The sequence below is a fragment of the Triturus cristatus genome, chromosome 4_2 (assembly GCF_964204655.1).
Source record: "Triturus cristatus chromosome 4_2, aTriCri1.1, whole genome shotgun sequence".
NCBI lineage: Eukaryota > Metazoa > Chordata > Amphibia > Caudata > Salamandridae > Triturus > Triturus cristatus.
The window spans coordinates 981,453,726-981,474,342 of record NC_140586.1 but is presented as its reverse complement, the minus strand read 5'-3'; the positions used below and the strand labels follow the sequence as shown (position 1 = coordinate 981,474,342).

The following is a 20,617-nucleotide window of genomic DNA, read 5'->3' as shown; positions in this document are numbered from 1 at the left end:
CGCAGATGACTTCGGTGGCCTCTGACTTGTACGGTGGTAGGCGGACTCTTTGTGTTCTTCCGTTGAGAAAGGAGACGATCCATTCCAGCGCCTTCTCCTGGATTCCGACGTTGCTGAGGCGCTGTACTAGGGTGCGGTGGCAGACCGTGTCGAAAGCCGCGGAGAGGTCTAGGAGGATGAGGGCCGCTGTTTCCCCGTTGTCCATCAGGGCTCGGATGTCGTCAGTGGCGGCGATGAGGGCGGTCTCGGTGCTGTGGTTGGCCCGGAATCCAGACTGTGATGGGTCGAGGGATCCATTCGTCTCGAGGAAGGCGGCCAGCTGTTTGTTGACGGTTTTCTCGATGACTTTGGCTGGAAACGGTAGTAGAGAGATGGGGCGGTAGTTCTTGAGTTCGGTGGGGTCTGCTGTGGGTTTCTTGAGTAGAGCGCTGAGTTCGGCGTGCTTCCAGCTCTCGGGGAAGGTGGCGGTGTCGAATGAGGTGTTGATGATGTCCCGCAGGTGGGGAGCGATGACAGCGTCGGCTTTGTTGAAGACGTGGTGAGGGCAGGGGTCTGTCGGAGATCCGGAGTGGACGGAGTTCATCGTGTGGACGGTGTCTTCGGTGTTGACCGGGGTCCAGGCGCGGAGGATGGTGGTGGGTGGCGTTGCTGCGGTCGTGGCGTGGGTCGGATGGGTGCTGAAGCTGTTGTGTAAGTCCGCGATCTTGTTGTGGAAGTAGGAGGCGAGGGAGTTGCAGAGGTCTTGCGAAGGGGTGATGTTGTTGCTTCCGGCGTTGGGGTTGGAGAGCTCTTTCACGATGTTGAAGAGTTCCTTGCAGCTGTGAGCGTTGTTGTCCAGTCGGTTCTTGAAAGCCGTCTTCTTGGCGATGCGGATCAGTTGGTGGTGTTTCCGGGTGGCAAGCCTGAGGGTGGTCCTGTTGTCCAGCGTGGGTTCCCTTCTCCAGGCTTTCTCGAGGGCGCGGCAGTACTTCTTGGAGCTCTTGAGTTCGTCGGTGAACCAAGGGGCTCTCTTGCTGCCGGGTCTGCTGGGCGGGGTCCTCAGTGGGGCGAGTTCGTCCGCGCAGTCGCTGATCCACTTCGTGAGGTTGTCGGCGGCCTGGCTGGGGTTCGCTGAGCTGGCCGGAGGGTGCTGGCTCAGGGAGGCGGCGAGCTGGTCGGCTGTGATCTTGTTCCAGCTTCTTCGGGCAGCCTGTTGCTGGTGGTGGTGGATCGTCGTTCTTCTGAAGGTGAAGTGGATGCATCTGTGATCCGTCCAGTGGAGTTCTGTGGCGTGGCTGAAGGCGATGTCTTTGCTGGATGAGAAGATGGCGTCGAGTGTGTGTCCGGCGAGGTGGGTGGGGGTGGACACCAGCTGCTTGAGTCCAAGGTTGGCGAGGTTGTCGAGCAGGGTGCTGGTGTTGCAGTCGTTGTTGTTCTCCAGGTGGAAGTTGAAGTCCCCCAGGAGGATGTAGTCGGCGGAGGGGAGGGCGTGCGGGCTGACGAAGTCGGCGATGTCCTCGCTAAATTGAGTGCGTGGTCCCGGAGGTCGGTAGATCAGGGTGCCTCTGAGGGTGGTCTTCGGGTCGGTGTGGATCTGGATCAGGTGTTCGGCGGAGGGTGGGGAGTTGTCGGTGCTGGTCGTGATGCGGATGGTGTTCTTGTGGATGATGGCGATGCCTCCTCCCACCTGGTTGGCGTTGCGATCCTTCCGGGTGATCTTGTATCCTTCTGGGATGGCGATGGCGATGTCGGGTGTTGAGGAGGCGTTCATCCAGGTCTCCGTGATGAAGGCGACGTCGGGGGCTGTGGTGTCGATGAGGTTCCAGAGTTCGATGGCGTGTCTGTGGACGGAGCGGGTGTTGAGCAGGATGCACTTGAGGTGGTTGCTGCTGGTGTTCGGCATGGCAGGTGCTGGTGTCGGGCAGGTCCGGATGCAGGTGAACTTGCAGGCGTGGCAGCTGAAGGGCCCGTGGGTGTGCTTCGGAGTAGCTCGGTAGCATCCCTGGGTTCCGCCGGTGTTGAGTGCGATGAGGGTGGCGGCGTTGTACGTCAGGCGGGTCGGTCGGGGTCCTCGGGGGCCAGGGGTCCTGGCACTGGGCGCGGTCCAGGCGCGGACGGGCGTAGACGGGCTTGCCTTTGGCGCACCTTCGGCGCACAATCGGCGCGCCCGCTGCGCGTTCGCACGGTCGCCATATATGGCGAAGTGCGCGGGTGGGCGGGGCAGCTGGGAGGCGGGAGCGGGGAGGGATACAGAAGGCAAAAAGGGGCGGGGCTTAGCGGCGGTGGCGGGAAGCGGGGAGCGGGGAGGGAACAGAGGGACGTAATATGACAAAACTGGCACTAAGGCAAAAAGACGAAAACACACACAAAAATGCAAACAGAACAAAATATGGAAAACAGACGACAGCAGGGCACAGGAGCAACCACGGACCTCGGGCTCGAGGGAGGGGGCGTGGTCAAGCGGCAGCAGCCGGGCAGCGAGGCACAAGCGGAAGGGGCACACGCAGCAGCTGGTGGCTGTGCGGCGCGGGGGTGTCCCACAAGTAGGTCACACTCACCTGCGTCGCACGGTCGCCATATATGGCCAAGTGCGCGGGTGGGCGGGGCAGCTGGGAGGCGGGAGCAGGGAGGGATACAGAAGGCAAAAAGGGGCGGGGCTTAGTGGCGGTGGCGGGAAGCGGGGAGCGGGGAGGGAACAGAGGGACGTAATATGACAAAACTGGCACTAAGGCAAAAAGACGAAAACACACACAAAAATGCAAACAGAACAAAATATGGAAAACAGACGACAGCAGGGCACAGGAGCAACCACGGACCTCGGGCTCGAGGGAGGGGGCGTGGTCAAGCGGCAGCAGCCGGGCAGCGAGGCACAAGCGGAAGGGGCACACGCAGCAGCTGGTGGCCGTGCGGCGCGGGGGTGTCCCACAAGTAGGTCACACTCACCTGCGTCGCACGGTCGCCATATATGGCCAAGTGCGCGGGTGGGCGGGGCAGCTGGGAGGCGGGAGCGGGGAGGGATACAGAAGGCAAAAAGGGGCGGGGCTTAGCGGCGGTGGCGGGAAGCGGGGAGCGGGGAGCGGGGAGGGAACAGAGGGACGTAATATGACAAAACTGGCACTAAGGCAAAAAGACGAAAACACACACAAAAATGCAAACAGAACAAAATATGGAAAACAGACGACAGCAGGGCACAGGAGCAACCACGGACCTCGGGCTCGAGGGAGGGGGCGTGGTCAAGCGGCAGCAGCCGGGCAGCGAGGCACAAGCGGAAGGGGCACACGCAGCAGCTGGTGGCCGTGCGGCGCGGGGGTGTCCCACAAGTAGGTCAGCTGTAACCTTGTCTAAAATTTTCTATGGCAAATTGATTTTTTTGACCTGTATTATTTGAATTTCTCAGGAACTACTGAACGGATTTACACCATTTAAAAAAACGCTCTCTTTCTGAACCAAGGGCTACCTTTTTGCCAAATTTGTTGTAATTCCATTTAGCAGTTCTGGCTGTAGTCGTGTCAAAAGTTTCCTATGGGAAATAACATGTTTTAAGACCCCACTTTTTTCTCAGCCCCCACTTGGCAAACCACCTCGAAACTTTCAGGATAGGAGCTGACCGGTTTTCAAAATTTCGCGAAGATTCGTCAACCGGCGCCAAAGTTATTGGGAAAAGAAAAAACTTTTTCCATATGGAAACTAGGTCCTAACCATAACAATCTACTGGCGACCGCCAGTAGATTATACAGATATATATATATTCACTGAAAAAACCATAGGTTTCAGGGCTGTTATAGTTAGCTGGACATTTCACTCGTACAGTGATGTCATCAGTGATTTCACTGACCATGTCATGAATGATGTGATATGTGACATCATCAGCAGTGGATTGCGGGCGCGCGAGTTAAAGTGAGTACAACTAAATATAACGGAGGAATTTCAATGGTTTTGTACGAGTGAAATGTCCAGCTAACTATAACAGCCCTGAAACCTATGGTTTTTCAGTGAATTTCTAAGGTTTTTTAAATGCTAATTCCTAACTATAACGTGCCTGAAACCTATGGTTTTTTCAGTGAATTTCGAAGGTTTTTTAAATGATAATATTTAAATGTAATAATAGTTATATGTATTTTTTATACTGATTTTTACAGTTTTTTAACTGTTTATTTTTACATATTTTAGTTTTTTAAATTACATTATATATTTTTAATATAAAATGGAAATAAAAATGTTTTTTAAAATATTGAAACTGAAATATTGTTTTTTTTGTTGAATGTATAAGTGCAGAACTATAGGTGGGTTTGTAAATTAGGATACTGCATGCATAGTGGATAGGGGTTTGAGGCAGTCCATGTGCTAATGCCTGGCTCGCTGTATGAGTATTTGCATACTGACTGAATGATTAGAGTACTGCAAGGAGAGTGCCTGGGTGAATTTATAAGTGTTAGAATTACTTTTCAGAATCAGTACTGGGCTGAAAGATGCACCTCTTAGGGCCCTCCTAATAACATGTGAGTAAATCGGAATTTGTAGTGCGGCTGATTTTAGATGAATATTTTAAAGTTCCAAAACTGCACACTTAGAAAAATTTGCAAGTTAAACCAGTCAATGTTAGCCTATGGTAAGAAATTCAAGTCACTGGTAAGTACGGTTAGAATAACTTTTCAGGATCAGTACTGGGCTCAAAGATGCAGCACAGAGGTCTCTCCATGTTCACGGGAGTACTATTAAACAGGAACAGTGGTGGGAGCACACCGCTACACCTCCCAGCAAGGTTCGCCCCTGGCATTGTTGTAAATGCAGTTTCAGTTACTTGCTTGCTTCAAGAGTGTTCGAGTGTTTTGTCACAGTTGGCGCAGATAGTGCTGCTCTCTAGACACGTGTTTCAGGTTCTTTAACCATCATCAGTAGAGATTACAGTCTTTCAAATGTGGAGTTTGCTGAGTAGGTTGCCAACATCTTTCTCAGGTCAGGTACGTCTCACAGGCATGTGGGTGCTTCATCCACGAGCTCGTCAGCTCAATGACTCTTGGGAGAACTATTAAACAGGAACAGGGATGGGAGCACACCGCTTCAAATCCCAGCAAGGTTCGCCTCTGGCATTGTAGTAAATGCAGTTTCATTTACTTGCTTGCTTCAAGACTGTTCGATTGTTTCGCGATAGTTGGCGCAGATAGTGCTGATCTTTAGACATGTGTTTCTGGTTCTTTAACCGTCATCAGTAGTGATTACAGTCTTTGAAATTTGGGGTTTGCTGAGTAGGCTGCGAACATCTTTCTCAGGTCAGGTACCTCTCACAGGCATGTGGGTGCTTCATGCACGAGCTCGTCAGCTCAATGACTCACAGGAATACTATTAAACAGGAACAGGGGTGGGAGCACACCGCTTCACCTCCCAGCAAGGTTCGCCCCCGGCATTGTGGTAAATGCAGTTTCGGTTACTTGCTTGCTTCAAGAGTGTTCGAGTGTTTCGCCACAGTTGGCGCAGATAGTGCTGACTGCTGATCTCTAGACACGTGTTTCTGGTTCTTTAACCGTCATCAGTAGAGATTACAGTCTTTCAAATGTGGGGTTTACTGAGTATGCTGTCAACATCTTTCTCAGGTCAGGTACCTCTCAAAGGCATGTGGGTGCTTCATCCATGAGCTCGTCAGCTCAATGACTCATGAGAGTACTATTAAACAGGAACAGGGGTGGGAGCACACCACTTCACCTCCCAGCAAGCTTCACACACTGGCATTGTGGTAAATGCAGTTTTGGTTACTTGCTTGCTTCAAGAGTGTTGAGTGTTTCGCCACAGTTGGCGCAGATAGTGCTGATCTCTAGACACGTGTTTCTGGTTCTTTAACCATCATCAGTAGAGATTACAGTCTTTCAAATGTGGGGTTTACTGAGTATGCTGTCAACATCTTTCTCAGGTCAGGTACCTCTCACAGGCATGTGGGTGCTTCATCCACGAGCTCGTCAGCTCAATGATTCACGGGAGTACTAGTAAACAGGAACAGGGGTGGGAGCACACCACTTCACCTCCCAATAAGGTTCGCCCCTGGCATTGTGGTAAATGCAGTTTCGGTTACTTGCTTGCTTCAAGTGTGTTCGATTGTTTCGCCACAGTTGGCGCAGATAGTGCTGATATCTAGACACGTGTTTCTGGTTCTTTAACTGTCAGAATTAAACATGAAGGGTACAGGTTGGGAGAACTTTTGGAATAACATACGAGGATGTAGAACCCCACAGAGGCCCAGTTGAAGCTTATTGGTCTCTCTTTTGGCCCTAAGACTCTGAGGCTTTACCTAAGGTACCCAGAGCAAACTTTCCCATGACCCCAAGTTGAGGTCCCCCTTCAGAATTGATTGAGTGGGCTGTGAGGACAGTAAAGAGCTAGTGGTGTTAGACATGGTATTACTTGGAATGCCCATCCCCAGTGTGAACTTAAATCTTGGGGGTGCACGAGAGCCATTAAAAACAACTTTGTTAGAAGGAACATCAAATAATCAGGGGTAAGAGAACGGAACAGAAATGTTTCTTGTTATCAGACTGCTCCTGTAGAGAGCCCACAAATTTCCCCACGGCCCCCACCATTTCCTCCACTTTGACCATTCTTTGAATAAGTGTCTCAAATATGGAAGAAATTTCAGTTTCCATATTATGGAGAAAGTCCTGTATCAGATAATTCTCTTGTGTACCTGTCAATTGACACCTTTCAAGACCTCTGTTAGCTTTATTACCAACTGGTGGATTATAAGGAGAGGGCCCCTTTTTATTTTTAGGCCTCGCCCCCTCTGCACACCCTCCCGTCTGTTTTAAAATTGGAACATGAACTTGTGTATGAGAGGGAGAAGCTGCAACCTGTGATTCCTGATATTGGAAAATTATTGGAAAATTCCTGTAAATTAATGTCCAAAAACATGCTATCCCTTTCTTCCAATGTCAGATCTGCCTCCTGGCAGGTTTGTATCAACTGTTTCGCAACACAATAAAGCACTCCGCATTATCTAAAAAAGATAACATGGTGCCGCTGGTTCTAGAGCTCCTATCAGTCACATTAATTACCTCCACTTTCCTCTTCCCCATGAGACAAAATAGAATTAATCAAAGCCTCAGAATTAAGGGCAGCAATCCAAAGATGGTTCGAGGTTGTAGGCTCCCCAGGATCCCAAAAAAGCAATAGGCCAACGATCGGGCATAAATGACCTGACAAAAGTCTTCTATGGCTTTTGTAAACATGTACAAAATCTGAGTCCATTGTCTCACATGTCTACTTCAAATGCAACTGATCAGTCAGAGAATTATAGCTTGTCCCAGACCTTACTTAAGAAGAGATAGCACGCTTGAAAGTGTAGTTGAGACAATGCACAAAGTCCACTATTGCACTTCTCCTCAATGCTCTTGATGAAGAGTGATCCAAAGATATACCAAAAACAACTGGAGGCACCTACTACTTCCCACCAAGGTGGGGAACCTGACCTGGCCTCTTCAGGCTGATGACTGTTGAAGATGGGTCTGCCTCGGCCCGATCTTGGATGGGGCGCATGCTTGAGCATGTCCCGGGTCAGGTGGCTCAGTGGACTAAGGTGTCTACTGCAGGGGCCTGTGTTTGACCTCATGGTCACAGGTTCAAATCCCGGCGGGTCCACTCAGCCTTTCATCCATCTAAGGTCAATAAAATGAGTACCATTGAGTTGGGTAACAACAAACATCTGTTATTCAGCGCCAAGATACCCATGGCGGTGAATGTGCGCTTTACAAATAAACATGTTATGTTATGTTATGTCCCGCACACATTCCGTGCCACTGTGAAACTGTGCCAGTTAAGTAATGCCAGATTGAGAATGAAATCCTTCCCCTGCCTCATTGTAGGGCTTACTGGGGCTTGTCGTGCTGTCCCAGCTTTGTTGTTGTGTCTTACACCACGAAGAAACTGTGCCAGTTAAGTAGCACTCGGATAGAGCTGAATTCCTCCCTCCTGCCTCCTCACAAGGCTTACTGGGGCTTGTAGTACTGTCTCAACTCCGTTGCTTCATCCCCTGAACATTACAGGCACAGTGAACACTGTATTCTGTGCCCGTGCAAAGACCTTGTCTAATATTTTTCTCACCAAGAGGGATCCTGTTCCCCCAATCTATTGATAAAAGCCCTGGACATGCTTGCCTCAAATGAATTTGGGTAAACTGTTCAAGGTTCTCATTAATGGCTCCCACTCAGTGGAGGATTTTTAACTTTGTGTTAGAGTCCAGAAATGTTTGCTGTAGACCCAACCAATGTCTCCAATATGTCAGACTTGTATCTGTGGTGACACCAGAGATGGAGTGGGAGATAATCAGACCCCTTTCTGTATGTTCTCGCTCACCAACCATCCTGAAAGATCTGGCTTCATCTTCTGACTCATTGTGACTCTCTTTCTGGGATCTAGCAAAGCTGAAGACCAATTGTTCAGCAGGAATCTCATTATTTGATGAAGAGGGAATCTTGACCAAGGCACAAGAAATAGAGTGACTTCTAAATCTCCTTGAAATTTCATCCAAGACACTATCCTTGGAGAATTTTGAAACATCAGGCTTTCTGCATGAGAGTGGATCTATTGAATTCTCCATTCTGGCAATGACACAACAGAACCCAGAGCTATTTGTAATCTGGCACCTATGAAGGATGGATCCTGTAAAGGGGATACGTTTGTTTATTCCCTGTTCACTAGAAATATATGTTTGTGTAAGATCCTGAGCACTTTTTCTGTATGACAAATCATTAGTTCCTCTGATACCGCTTGAACTCACCAGTCGACCAAAAATGGATGTATATAAACTTGCTCCTGATAGAAGATGTAGACAAGAGGTGCCAACACTTTTGCGAATACTCTAGTTGAGGATTCTAAAGCAAAATGGAGCACTCTGAACTAGAAGTGTTGATCTTTTATTGTGAATCAAAGAACTCATTGGTGAGATTGTCTGATTGAAACATGTCGATAGGCATCTTGCAAATCTATTGATGTAAGAAAATCAACCTTGTTCACTAAAGAAATGTTTGGCTGCAGAGTCACCATGCAGAACGTGTAGTTCTTACTCATGTATTTGCCTATTTTAAGTCTAGCACTTCTCTGAAAGCCTAGTTTCAGTCTAGCACTGGTCTGAAAGTCTCTAAAATGTTCTTGACTAGGAGCAACATTGAATAAGATCCTTTTTCTGGCTTTTTTTTTTTTAGACCAGCACTACTCTAGCTTTGTCTAGTAAAGGCTGTACCCCTTCTAGAAGGGCTTTCCTTTTGGTATTGTTCCTTGGATGTGGGTTACAACCAATCACGTGTCTGGAGTCCACTTCACATAATCCATAGCAGAGCCCTCTCTGATTACACCCAGAACCCATTGATCAGACACAGATTGCTTCCCAGATCATTAGAAAGTTCTGGATCTTTGCTCCCACAAAGTTCCTGCAAGATCCATTGTGATCAGGACTTCTTACAGTTTGCCCCATCTGCTTAGGGTATTCGCCATTGGTATAGGATTTTCTTGGCTGATACTTCTTCCTTAAATTTGAATTTTGTTCATAATTTCTCTTAAGTGAAAATCATTATCTGTAGGTCCAGGCCATCTGGTAAGACAACGATGTTTTGTTTTTGTATGGAAGCACATGCTTGTGATTTTTAAATACCTTAGTAATGAAGCTATCAAGCTGAGATCCAAATTGCATTTTGCTATCAAATGAAATCTTTAAGAAAGCAGTTTTCTGATGCTTCTGATTTCCACTTTCACTTTCATAAATTCCTTCACACTGAGTCCACAGACTCAGCTGACATTGCTCTAGTCTTGATTATGTCAAGTGAAATTGTGATTGTTGTTCCATTGCCATCAATAACTCTGCACAGTCCGTACCTTTATGAATGGCTTCTGATAACTTATCAAAGTCTCTAACCCTGGACTGCACCACATAAAAGTGTTGGTGCCATCTATCAGGGCACATTCTTGGTGGGAAAAAACCTTTCCCAAAGCTGAAACTACTTTCTTCTTTGTGGTCTCAGTTGGAAATCGATCCCCAGGATTCAGTGATGTTCTTCCAGTTAAGGTTGCCAGACTGGCATCCACCTTATTGGAATGAGCAAATGCATTATCTAATTGGTCCATCGTGTACAATTTCTGCAGGAACTTCGGAATTGAAGCCTTATCCAATTCCATCTATTCAGATAACCAGATCCCTAATCTTGCAGTGGGAAGGTATTGTGAGAGGTCGTCCTAACATCATGCGGGAACAAATCTCCTTCCTCCCCTCCCACTTGGAATGGAGGGAATCCCAAATTTTCACTCCAGTGAGCTGTGATGTTAGTATCTCCCTATAAAGACACACATATACCATACTATTTACCATATAATGTATGCTCTGGGGCCTTTTACAACAAACATTATTAGACACAGACATATTGAAAGAACATTTAGGTGTCATTTTCATCCAGGTGTCTACTGCCTGAGTCTGAGAGCTGTAGGACACATTTACTGTCATAATTGAGGACCACTTAATGGGATTCAGTGCTGAGCACAGGCTAATACTATGTGAATGTGTTTGGTTTACTGTGCTGCTTTGGTGCACTGTGTTTGGTGTACTGTGTTGGTTTGGTGTAGTGTGTTTGGTTTACTGTGTTGGTTTGGTGCACTGTGTTTGGTTTACCGTGTTGGTTTGGTGTACTGTCTTTGGTTTACCGTGTTAGTTTGGTGCACTGAGTTTGGTGTACTGTGTTGGTTTGGTGCACTGTTTTTGGTTTACTGTGTTGGTTTGGTGCACTGTTTGGTTTACTGTGTTGGTTTGGTGCACTGTGTTTGGTTTACTGTGTTGGTTTGGTGCACTGTGTTTGGTTTACCGTATTGGTTTGGTGCACTGTGTTTGGTTTACTGTGTTGGTTTGGTGCACTGTTTGGTTTACTATGTTGGTTTGGCGCACTGTGTTTGGTTTACTGTGTTGGTTTGGTGTACTGTGTTTGGTTTACTGTGTTGGTTTGGTGTACTGTGTTTGGTTTACCGTGTTGGTTTGGTGCACTGTGTTTGGTTTACTGTGTTGGTTTGGTGCACTGTGTTAGGTTTACTTTGTTGGTTTGGTGTACTGTGTTTGGTTTACCGTGTTGGTTTGGTGTACTGTGTTGGTTTGGTGTACTGTGTTGGGTTTACCACATGCATGACTAGGTGTTGTTTTCTGTGCTAATGATTGTAGTATTACAGCACTCTAAACAAACTGTTCTGGTATCCATAAATATAATTGTTAATCATGACGTGTATCAGACTCAATGTCTGTGTGAAGGGGAACAATAGAGAGCAATCCTAGCTACACAGCTGCTGATCACTGTACATGAAGGGAGGAAGTACAGTTTACTGTGGGGACCGGTAAATAGGTCACTCCAGGGATAAAATCCAGTGCTGCGACTATAAGAGGTGTCCATTCTGCAAGTCAAGAAGTTCCTTAAAGAGGTGACTCGTTACTTACTTTCAGAAGTGGGGGAATGATCATTCTAGACAGATCTGGGAGTGATCCCTCAGTACTCTGGAGAATCTAGCAGCCATGTGCAGAATGCTCTTCAGTGGTGCCAGATTGTGGGTAGATGCTGTGAAGTGAGTGCTCTGATAGTTTGGTGCAGAAGGGAGAGTCAGTGCCACTGAATCAGGGTGACTGTTGCCTATGCGTTGGGTGAGAATCTGTGAGTTTCTCAGAGGAAAGACAGGCTAGAACTTACACCTGTAGTTATTACAGTCAGACTATTGTTTGTTGTAATCTTTCACTTTGCATCTTGCCCGAGATATGTTCTTGCACTGTCCGTTCACTCCATTTTTTGAGCAAAGATAACTTTATTTCACTTGGATTCCATCCTTACCTGTACAGGTCACCCCAGCATCTCTTCCTGTAGGACAGGCATTGTGTTCCCCACCTTGTTGTGGGCACTTCCATAGAGCAACCTCATCTCCTGTGCATTGAACATTGCTCATCCTTACAGGCAGAGAACTCTTTCCAAATGTTGAATTGTACTCATGTTCTTGCACTGAAATACATCCGAGCTGTCTGCAGACAACTGAAGCATCCTTCAGATCCCAGGAATCATCACACACGGTCCCCCAAACTCCATTGTGCCTGACCTCCACTCTCCCAGAACAGACAGATGCGCCGTTCACCAACCGGACCTCATCAGGACCTAGAAAGACATGTGCAGAAGACACATCAAGCAACAGCGGCAACATCAGGTAATGTGTCAACATTTTACGTTTGTCTGAAAGGTTCACGGTACTTTATTTGTGCAAGATTAATAAAAAATCATTGCAAATCATCAGTCAAAACACTACATGTACAATGGGAATAGATCAATAAAAATGTCAAACACAAGAAACATAAGCCCAGTCCCTTTGTGCTTCATTGTAAATATTTGGGTAATAATTAGAGCAGGAACAGCAGGTAAAAGGTCATACTATTTGCATTCTATTCAAGCTCAGTTGAATTGTAGCTAAATAGTAAGAGAGTGGCATCTCCCAATGATAGTAAGAGTGCAGCTTCCCACAATAGTGAGCGTGCAGCATCCCACAATGATAAAAAAAAGTGTGGCATCTCACAATGATAGTGAGAGAGCAGCATCCCACAATGATAGTAAGAGTGCAGCATCCCACAATAGTGAGCGTGCAGCACTCCACAATGACAGTAAGAGTGCAGCATCCCACAATGATAGTAGGAGCTAGGCATCCCACAATGTGAGAGTGCAGCATCCAGCGATGATAGTAAGAGTGCAGCTTCCCACGATAGTGAGCGTGCAGCACTCCACAATGACAGCAAGAGTGCCGCATCCCACAATGATAGTAGGAGTGCAGCATCCTACAATGATAGTAAGAATGTGGCATCCCACAATGATAGCAAGAGTGCGGCATCCCACAATGATAGTAAGAGCGCGTCATCCCACAATTATAGTCAGAGTTCAGCATCCCACAATAATTTTTAGAGCCCAACAGCACCAACACCATAGCCCCCCTCAAGCTCCGACAGCACCAACACCATAGCCCCCCTCAAGAAGAACAACAACACACATGCCAAGAAATCCAGATGGTTTACCACCGAACTTTGAGACTCCAAACGCAAATGCCGCCACCTCGAAAAGGCCTGGAGGAACTCCAAATCCACAGAAGCCCACAACAACTTCAGAGCCGCCACCAACACCCACCACCAACTCATCAGAAAAACGAGGAAAAAAGCGATAAAAAAAAAAGACAGAATCTCCAAACACACGCACAACAGCAAAGAACTCTTCAGCATCATTAAGGAGTTCGCCCAACCCACCAGTGAGTCTACTGACTTTCTTCCCTCACAAAACCTCTGCAACAAATTCAGCACATTCTTCCACCACAAAATGAAGAACATTTACTACAACTTCGACGAAGGCAACCAACACACTGAGCCCTCACCAGCCACCCCCGACACCCTGAAGCCAGCAATTGACAATTGGACAGCCCTCACCACCGAAGACACAATGAAGACAATGAAGTCAATCCACTCCGGGGCCCCCACAGATCCCTGCCCCCATCACATCTTCAACAGAGCTGCCGACACCATTGCACCCATGCTCTGCCACACCATCAACCGCTCCCTGGTGAACACCTCATTCTTCAAGAAGCCCTTGGCAGACCCCACTGACCTCAAAAACTACAGCCCCATCTACCAGCTCCAGTTCCCAGTGAAAGTCATCGAGAAAGCCATCAACAGCCACCTTGCCAACTTCATCGACGAGCACAACATCCTCAATTCCTCCCAATCTGGCTTCAGAAAAAAACACATCACAGAAACCGCCCTCCTCGCTGCAACAGACGACATCCACTCCCTACTGGACAGAGGAGAAACAATCGCCCTCATCATCCTCAACCTCTCAGCTGCCTTCGACACAGTCTCCCACCGCACCCTAACACGCAGACTCCACGACCTTGACTGGATCCACTCCTTCCTCTCAGGCAGAACGCAGAGGGTCAGACTCCCTCCTTTCCTCTTGGACCCTACACCAACCACTTTTTGAGTCCCCCAGGGGTCCTCCCTCAGCCCCATGCTCTTCAACGTCTACATTGTTCCGCTCGACCCCATCGTCAGAACCCACGGACTCAACATTGTGTCATACGCAGCCGACACCCAACTCATCCTCTCCCTATCTAACAAACCCAACACAGCCAAACACATCTTTCAAGAAGGAATGGAAGCTTTCGCCAAATGGATGAAAAGCAGCTACCTACAACTCAAAACCGACAAAACAGAAGTACTCATCATGGGCCCAAACCCTAATGCCTGGATCGACACCTGGTGGCCTACCACCCTCGGAAGCCCACCTACCCCACACGGACCACGCATGCAACATTGAAATCATCCTGGACAAGCCATATCTCCCAGCACCTGCGCACACTCCAGCGGCTCCGCATCGAGGTTAAAATCATCTTCAAGATTCTCACCCATACACAAAAGTCCCTCTACAACATCGGACCGGCATACCTGAACAGCCGACTCAAATTCCACGCACCCCAAAGGACACTACGATCAGCCCAGCTCTCCAAACACCATGATCCCCCGCACCAGTTAGATCAGATCGGGAGGCCGATCCATTTCCTTCTTTGTGGCCAGAGCCTGGAACGCCCTACCGGCCCACCTCAGGAAGCCAACATCGCTCCCTACCTTCACGAGAAATCTCAAAACCTGGCACTTTGACAGACCCCCTCCTTGATGGACTGGATCCTGCACCCCACCCCAGTGCCTTGAGACCCTTACGGGTGAATAGCCGTGCTCATCAAACACCTGATTGATTGATTGATTGATTGATTGATTGATTGATTGATTGATTGATTGGGAGTGCGCCATCCCACAATGTTAGGAATAGCGCAGTAACCCACAATGATAGTAAGAGTGCTCCCATCACGTAATGTGAGTGCAGCATCCCACAATGATATTGAGAGTATTGCATCCAACAATGTGAGAGTGTGGCACCCCACAATGATAGTAAGAGGGCGGCATCCCACAAATTGAGAGTGTGGTGTCTCACAATGAAATTAAGAGTGCAGCATCGCACAACGATAGTGAGAGTGCGGCATCCGAAATGATAGTGAGAGTGTGGCATCCACAATGATATTGAGAGTGCGGCATCCACTAACGATAGGAAGACTGCAGCATTCTACAATGGTTTTAGAAGTGTGGCATCCCACAATGATAGTAAGAGTGCAGCATATCACAATGTAAGAGTGCGGCATCCCAAAGTGATAGTGATTGTGCAGCATCTAAAAATGTAAGTAAGAGTGCAGCATCTGAAATGATAGTCTGAATGTGTCATCCACAATAATAGTGAGAGTGTGGCATCCAACAATGATAGAAAGAGTGTGGCATTCTACAATGATATTAAGAGTGAGGCATCCCACAATGATAGTACGAGTGTGTTATCCCACAATGTGAGAGTACGGCATCCAACAATGATACTAAGAGTGCAGCATCCCACAGTGTGAGAGTGCCACATCCCACAATGACAGTATCAATACGGCATCCCACAATGATAGTGAGAGTGTGGCTTTCAAAATGTGAGAGTGGGGCATCCTGCTAAGATATTAAAAGTGCAGCATCCAACAATGTGAGAGTGCAACATCCCACAATGATAGTAAGAGTTCAACATGCCACAATGATATTAATAATGCAGCATCTCACAATGTGAGAGTGCGGCATCCCAGAGTTATAGTAAGAATGCAGCATCCTACAATGTGAGGGTGTGGTATTCCACAAAGATATTAAGAGTGTGGAGTCCCACAATGATACTAAGAGTGCAGCATCCCACAATTAGAGTGAGGGTACGGCAGCCCATAATGATATTAAGAGAGCAGCATCTCACAATGTGAGAGTGCAGCATTCTACAATGATAGTAAAAGTACAGCATCCCACAATGATAATAAGGGTGAAGCATCCCACAATGTGAGAGGGTGGCATCCCACAATGATAGTAAGACTGCAGCATCCCAAAATGATAGTGAGAGTGCAGCATCACACAATGAGAGAGTGCGACATCCCATAATGATAGTAAGAGTGCATCATCCCACATTGTGAGAGTGCAGCATCCTACACTGATAATAAGAGTGTGGTATCCCACAATGTGAGAGTGCAGCATCCCAGAATGATAGCAAGAGTGCAGCATCCCACATTGTAAGAGTGCAGCATCCCACAATGATTGTGATCGTGCAGCATCTGAAATTATAGTGAGAGTGCAGCATCCACAATGATAGTGAGAGTAATCAATCAATCAATCATAGCATTTGTAAAGTGCACTACATACCCGTGAGGGTTTCAAGGCGCTGGGGGGGAATGCTGCTACTGTTCGAAGAGCCAGGTCTTGAGGAGTCTCCTGAAGGTTAGAAGGTCTTCGGTCTGCCGTAGGCGGATGGGGAGAGTGTTCCACGTTTTGGCGGCGAGGTGGGAGAATGATCTGCCACCGCCGGTCACTCTTCGGATGCAGGGGAAGGTGGCGAGGGCGTGTTCTGTGGAGCGGAGCTGGCGGGTGGCGGTGTAGAGTCCGAGTTGTCTGTTGAGGTACGCTGGTCCTGTGTCGTGGAGTGCCTTCTGTGCGTGGGTAGGGAGCTTGAAGGTTATCCTCTTGTTGATGGGGAGCCAGTGCAGGTCTTTCTGGTGGGGTGTGATGTGGCTGCAGCGGGATATGTAAAGGATCAGGCGTGCGGAGGCATTCTGGATGCGTTGGAGTCGTTTCAGGAGTTTGGCCGAGACTCCTGCATAGAGTACGTTGCCGTAGTCCAGTCTACTGCTGACGAGGGCCTGGGTGACCGTCCTTCTAGGGGGAGGTGGACGCTCTGGGTTCTACCGGAGAGGAAGGAAGTGGTCCAGTCCAGGGCCTTCTCTTGGATTCCAGCATCGTGGAGGCGTGCTCTTAGTGTGCGGTGGCAGACTGTGTCGAAAGCTGCTGACAGGTCCAGGAGGATGGCGTCGGTGGCGGCGATGAGGGCAGTTTCGATGCTGTGGTTGCTGCGGAACCCAGACTGGGACGGGTCCAAGAAGTTGTTCTCTTCGAGGAAGCTGGTCAATTGTTTGTTGGCGGCCTTTTCGATGACCTTCGCCAGGAACGGGAGCAAGGAGATGGGTCGGAAGTTCTTGAGGTCTCTTTAGTAAGATCTCTGCGTACTTCCAGCTCTCTGGGAAGGTCGCTGTCTCAAAGGAGATGTTGATGGATATCTGGAGGTGGGGTGCGATGGTGCTGCTGGCTTTGTTAAAGATGTGGTGTGAACAGGGGTCTTCCGGGGATCCGGAGTGGACGGTGTTCATGATCTTGATGGTATCGTCATCGTTGATGTTGGTCCAGGCGAGCAGGCAGTTGGTGCGGATGGTGGTCGTGGGAGCGGAGGTGTCGTCTGTTGCCGGGGTGGTGATGGCGTCGAAGCTGTCATGGATGTCTGTGATCTTGCGATGGAAGAAGGTGGCCAGCGAGTCTCACAGGTCTTCTGACGGTAGGATGTCGTTGGTGTTGGAGCTGGGGTTGGAGAATTCCTTCATAATGCTGAAGAGCTCATTGATGTTGTGTGCGTTGTTGTCTAGGCGGTCTCTGAAGGCGGTCCTTTTGGCGGATCTGAAGAGTTGGTGGTGTTGGTGGGTGGTGTTTCTGTGGGCTGTGGAGCTTTCCGGTGTTCTTTCGCGGGTCCAGTTTTTTTCTAGTTTTCGGCAGGTTCGCTTGGAGGCCTGGAGGTCTTCGGTGAACCAGCTGGATCTCTTGCTGGTGTTGGTGTTGGGGGGCTTCTTGAGCGGGGCGAGGGTGTTGGCGCAGTCATTGATCCATTGTCTGAGGCTACGTGCTGCGGCGTCGGTCGGGTCAGCGGGTGGTCTCTGGGCGAGGGCGGTAGTTAGCTGGTCCTCGGTGATCTTGCCCCAGCTGCGGCGAGGCATCTGCTGGGTGCGGTGGTGTGTGGTGGGTTTCCGGAAGGTGAAGTGGATGCAGCGGTGGTCGGTCCAGTGGAGTTCGGTGGTGCGGTCGAAGGAGACGTGGGTGCTCGCTGAGAAGAAGGGGTCAAGCGTGTGGTCGGTGGACTGAGTGGGTGCTGTGACGAGTTGTCTGAGTCTGAGGTTGGCGAGGTTGTCGATCAGGGTGGAGGAGTTGCCATCGTTGTTGTTCTCGAGGTTGAAGTTCAGGTCCCCGAGGAGGATGTAGTTTGTGGAGGCGAGGGCGTGTGTGCTGACGAGGTCAGTGATGGAGTCGCTGAACTGCGGTCGGGGTCCGGGGGGGTCTGTAGATGAGGGTGCCTCTGAGGGTGGTGTTGGGTTCGGTGTGGATCTGGAAGTGCAGGTGTTTGGCAGTGCTGAAGGTGTCGTCGGGATTTTGAGAGTGTTTCTGTGGATGATGGCAATTCCTCCTCCTATTCCGTTGGTGCGGTCCTTGCGGGTGATCTTGTAGCCTTCCAGGATGGCTATGGTGATGTCAGGTGCTGAGGAGGGGGTCAGCCAGGTCTCCGTCAGGAAGACGACGTCTGGGGCATTGGTGTCGAGTAGTTCCCAGAGTTCAACAGCGTGTTTGCAATTGGAGCGGGTGTTGAGCAGGAAACATCTGAGGAAGTTGGTTTCCATGTTGGGCGGGTTGGTGGGCTGGATGCTGGTGAAGCTGCAGTTCCGGCAGGAGAAGGGTCCTTGGGTGCATTTCGAGGCGGCCTGGCAGCAGGTGCGAGATAGTCTGGTGTTGAGTGAGTGGAGAGTTCTGGAGTCGTAGAGTATAATTATGATTGTGGCATCCCACAGTGTGAGAGTGCGGCATCCAATAATTAAAGTAAGAGTGTGGCTTTCCACATTGTGAGAGTGTGACATCCCACAAAGGTATTAAGAGTGCGGCATCCCACAATGTGAGCGTGCAACATACCACAATGATGGTAAGGGTGCTGAATTCCACAATGATATTAAGAGTTTGGTATCTCACAGTGAAAGTAAGAGTGCGGCATCCCACAATGTGACAGTGCAACATCCCATAACGATAGTAAGAGTGCATCATCCTACAATGTGAGAGTGTGGCATTCCACAATGATAGTAAGAGCATGGCATCCCACATGTGAGAGTGCAGCATCCCACAATTATGGTGAGAGTGCAGCATCCCACAATGTGAGAATGCGGCATCCCACAATGATAGAAAGGGTGCTGAATTCCACAATGACAGTAAGAGTGCAACAACCCACAATGATATTAAGAGTTTGGTATCTCACAGTGATAGTAAGAGTGTGGCATCCAACAATGTGAGAATGCGGCATACCAGCGGCATACCACAATGATAGTGAGAGTACATCATCCCATAATGATATTAAGAGTGCAGCATCCCACAATGTGAGAGTGTGGCATCCCAGAATGATAGTAAGAATGCAGCATCATACAATGTGAGAGTGTGGCATTCCACAATGTTAGCAAAAGTTTGGTGTTCCACTATGTGAGAGTGTGGCACCCCACAATGATAGTAAGAGTGCACCATCCCATAATGATAGTAAGAGTGCATCATACCACAATGTGACAGTGCGACATCCCATAACGATAGTAAGAGTCCATCATCCTACAATGTGAGAGTGTGGCATCCCACATGTGAGAGTGCAGCATCCCACAATTATGGTGAGAGTGTGGCATCCCACAATGTGAGAGTGCGGCATCCCACAATTATAATAAGAGTGAAGCATCCCATAATGATAGTAAGAGTGCAGCATCTCACAATAATAGTAAGAGTGTGGCATTCTACAATGTGAGAATGTGGCATACCACAATGATAGTAACAGTGCACCATCCGACAAGGATAGTAAGAGTGCAGCATCCCGCTATGAGAGCGAGAGTATGGAATCCCATAATATTAGAGTGTAGCATCCCACAATGTGAGAGTGTGACATTCCACAATGATAGCAAAAGTTTGGTGTTCCACTATGTGAGAGGTCGGCATCCCACAATCATAGTAAGAGTACTGCATCCCACAATGATATTAAGAGTGTAGCATCCCACAATGTGACACTGCGACATTCCATAACGATAGTAAGAGTGTATCATCCAACAATGTGAGAGTACAGCATCCCACAATGATTGTATCAATGAGGCATTTACAATGAAAGTTAGAGTGTGACATCCCACAATGAAATTAAGTGTGTGGTATCCCACAATGATAGTAGGAGTGTGTCATCCCACAATGTGAGAGTGCAGCCTCTCACAATGATAGTAAGAGTGTGGCATCCTACAATGTGAGAGTGCGGCATCCAACAATTATAGTAAGAGTGCAGCATCCCACAATGTCAGGGTGTGGCTTCCCACAATGTTAGTATCAGTGCTGCATCCAGAATGATAGTAAGAGTGTGGCATCCCACAATGTGAGAATGTGGCATCCAACAATGACAGTATCAGTGTGGCATCCCAGAATGATAGTAAGAGTGGGGCATTTGACAATTGTAGTAAGGATGTGGCATCCCACAGTGTGAGAGTGCAGCATCCCACAATGATATTAAGAGTGTGAAATCCCACAATGATATTAGGTGTGCTGCATCTCACAATGATAGTAGGAGTGTGGCATTCTACAATGTGAGAATGGGGGATACCACAATGATAGTAACAGTGCGGCATCCCTCAAGGATAATAAGAGTGCAGCGTCCTGCAATGAGAGCGAGAGTACAGCATCCCATAATGATATTAG

General features: G+C 48.4%; 1 protein-coding gene across 2 annotated transcripts in view; it reads right to left on the bottom strand.

Annotated features, from left to right (window-relative positions):
- LOC146839206 (CD5 antigen-like) overlaps positions 1 to 20,617 on the bottom strand; it is a 768,433-nt gene that overhangs the window by 385,659 nt on the left and 362,157 nt on the right. For both annotated transcript variants that reach the window (XM_085603219.1, XM_085603218.1), the window contains exon 4: positions 11,811 to 12,125. In XM_085603219.1, coding sequence (XP_085459345.1) covers positions 11,811 to 12,125 — 315 coding nt within the window. The remainder of the gene's footprint in view (positions 1 to 11,810; positions 12,126 to 20,617) is intronic.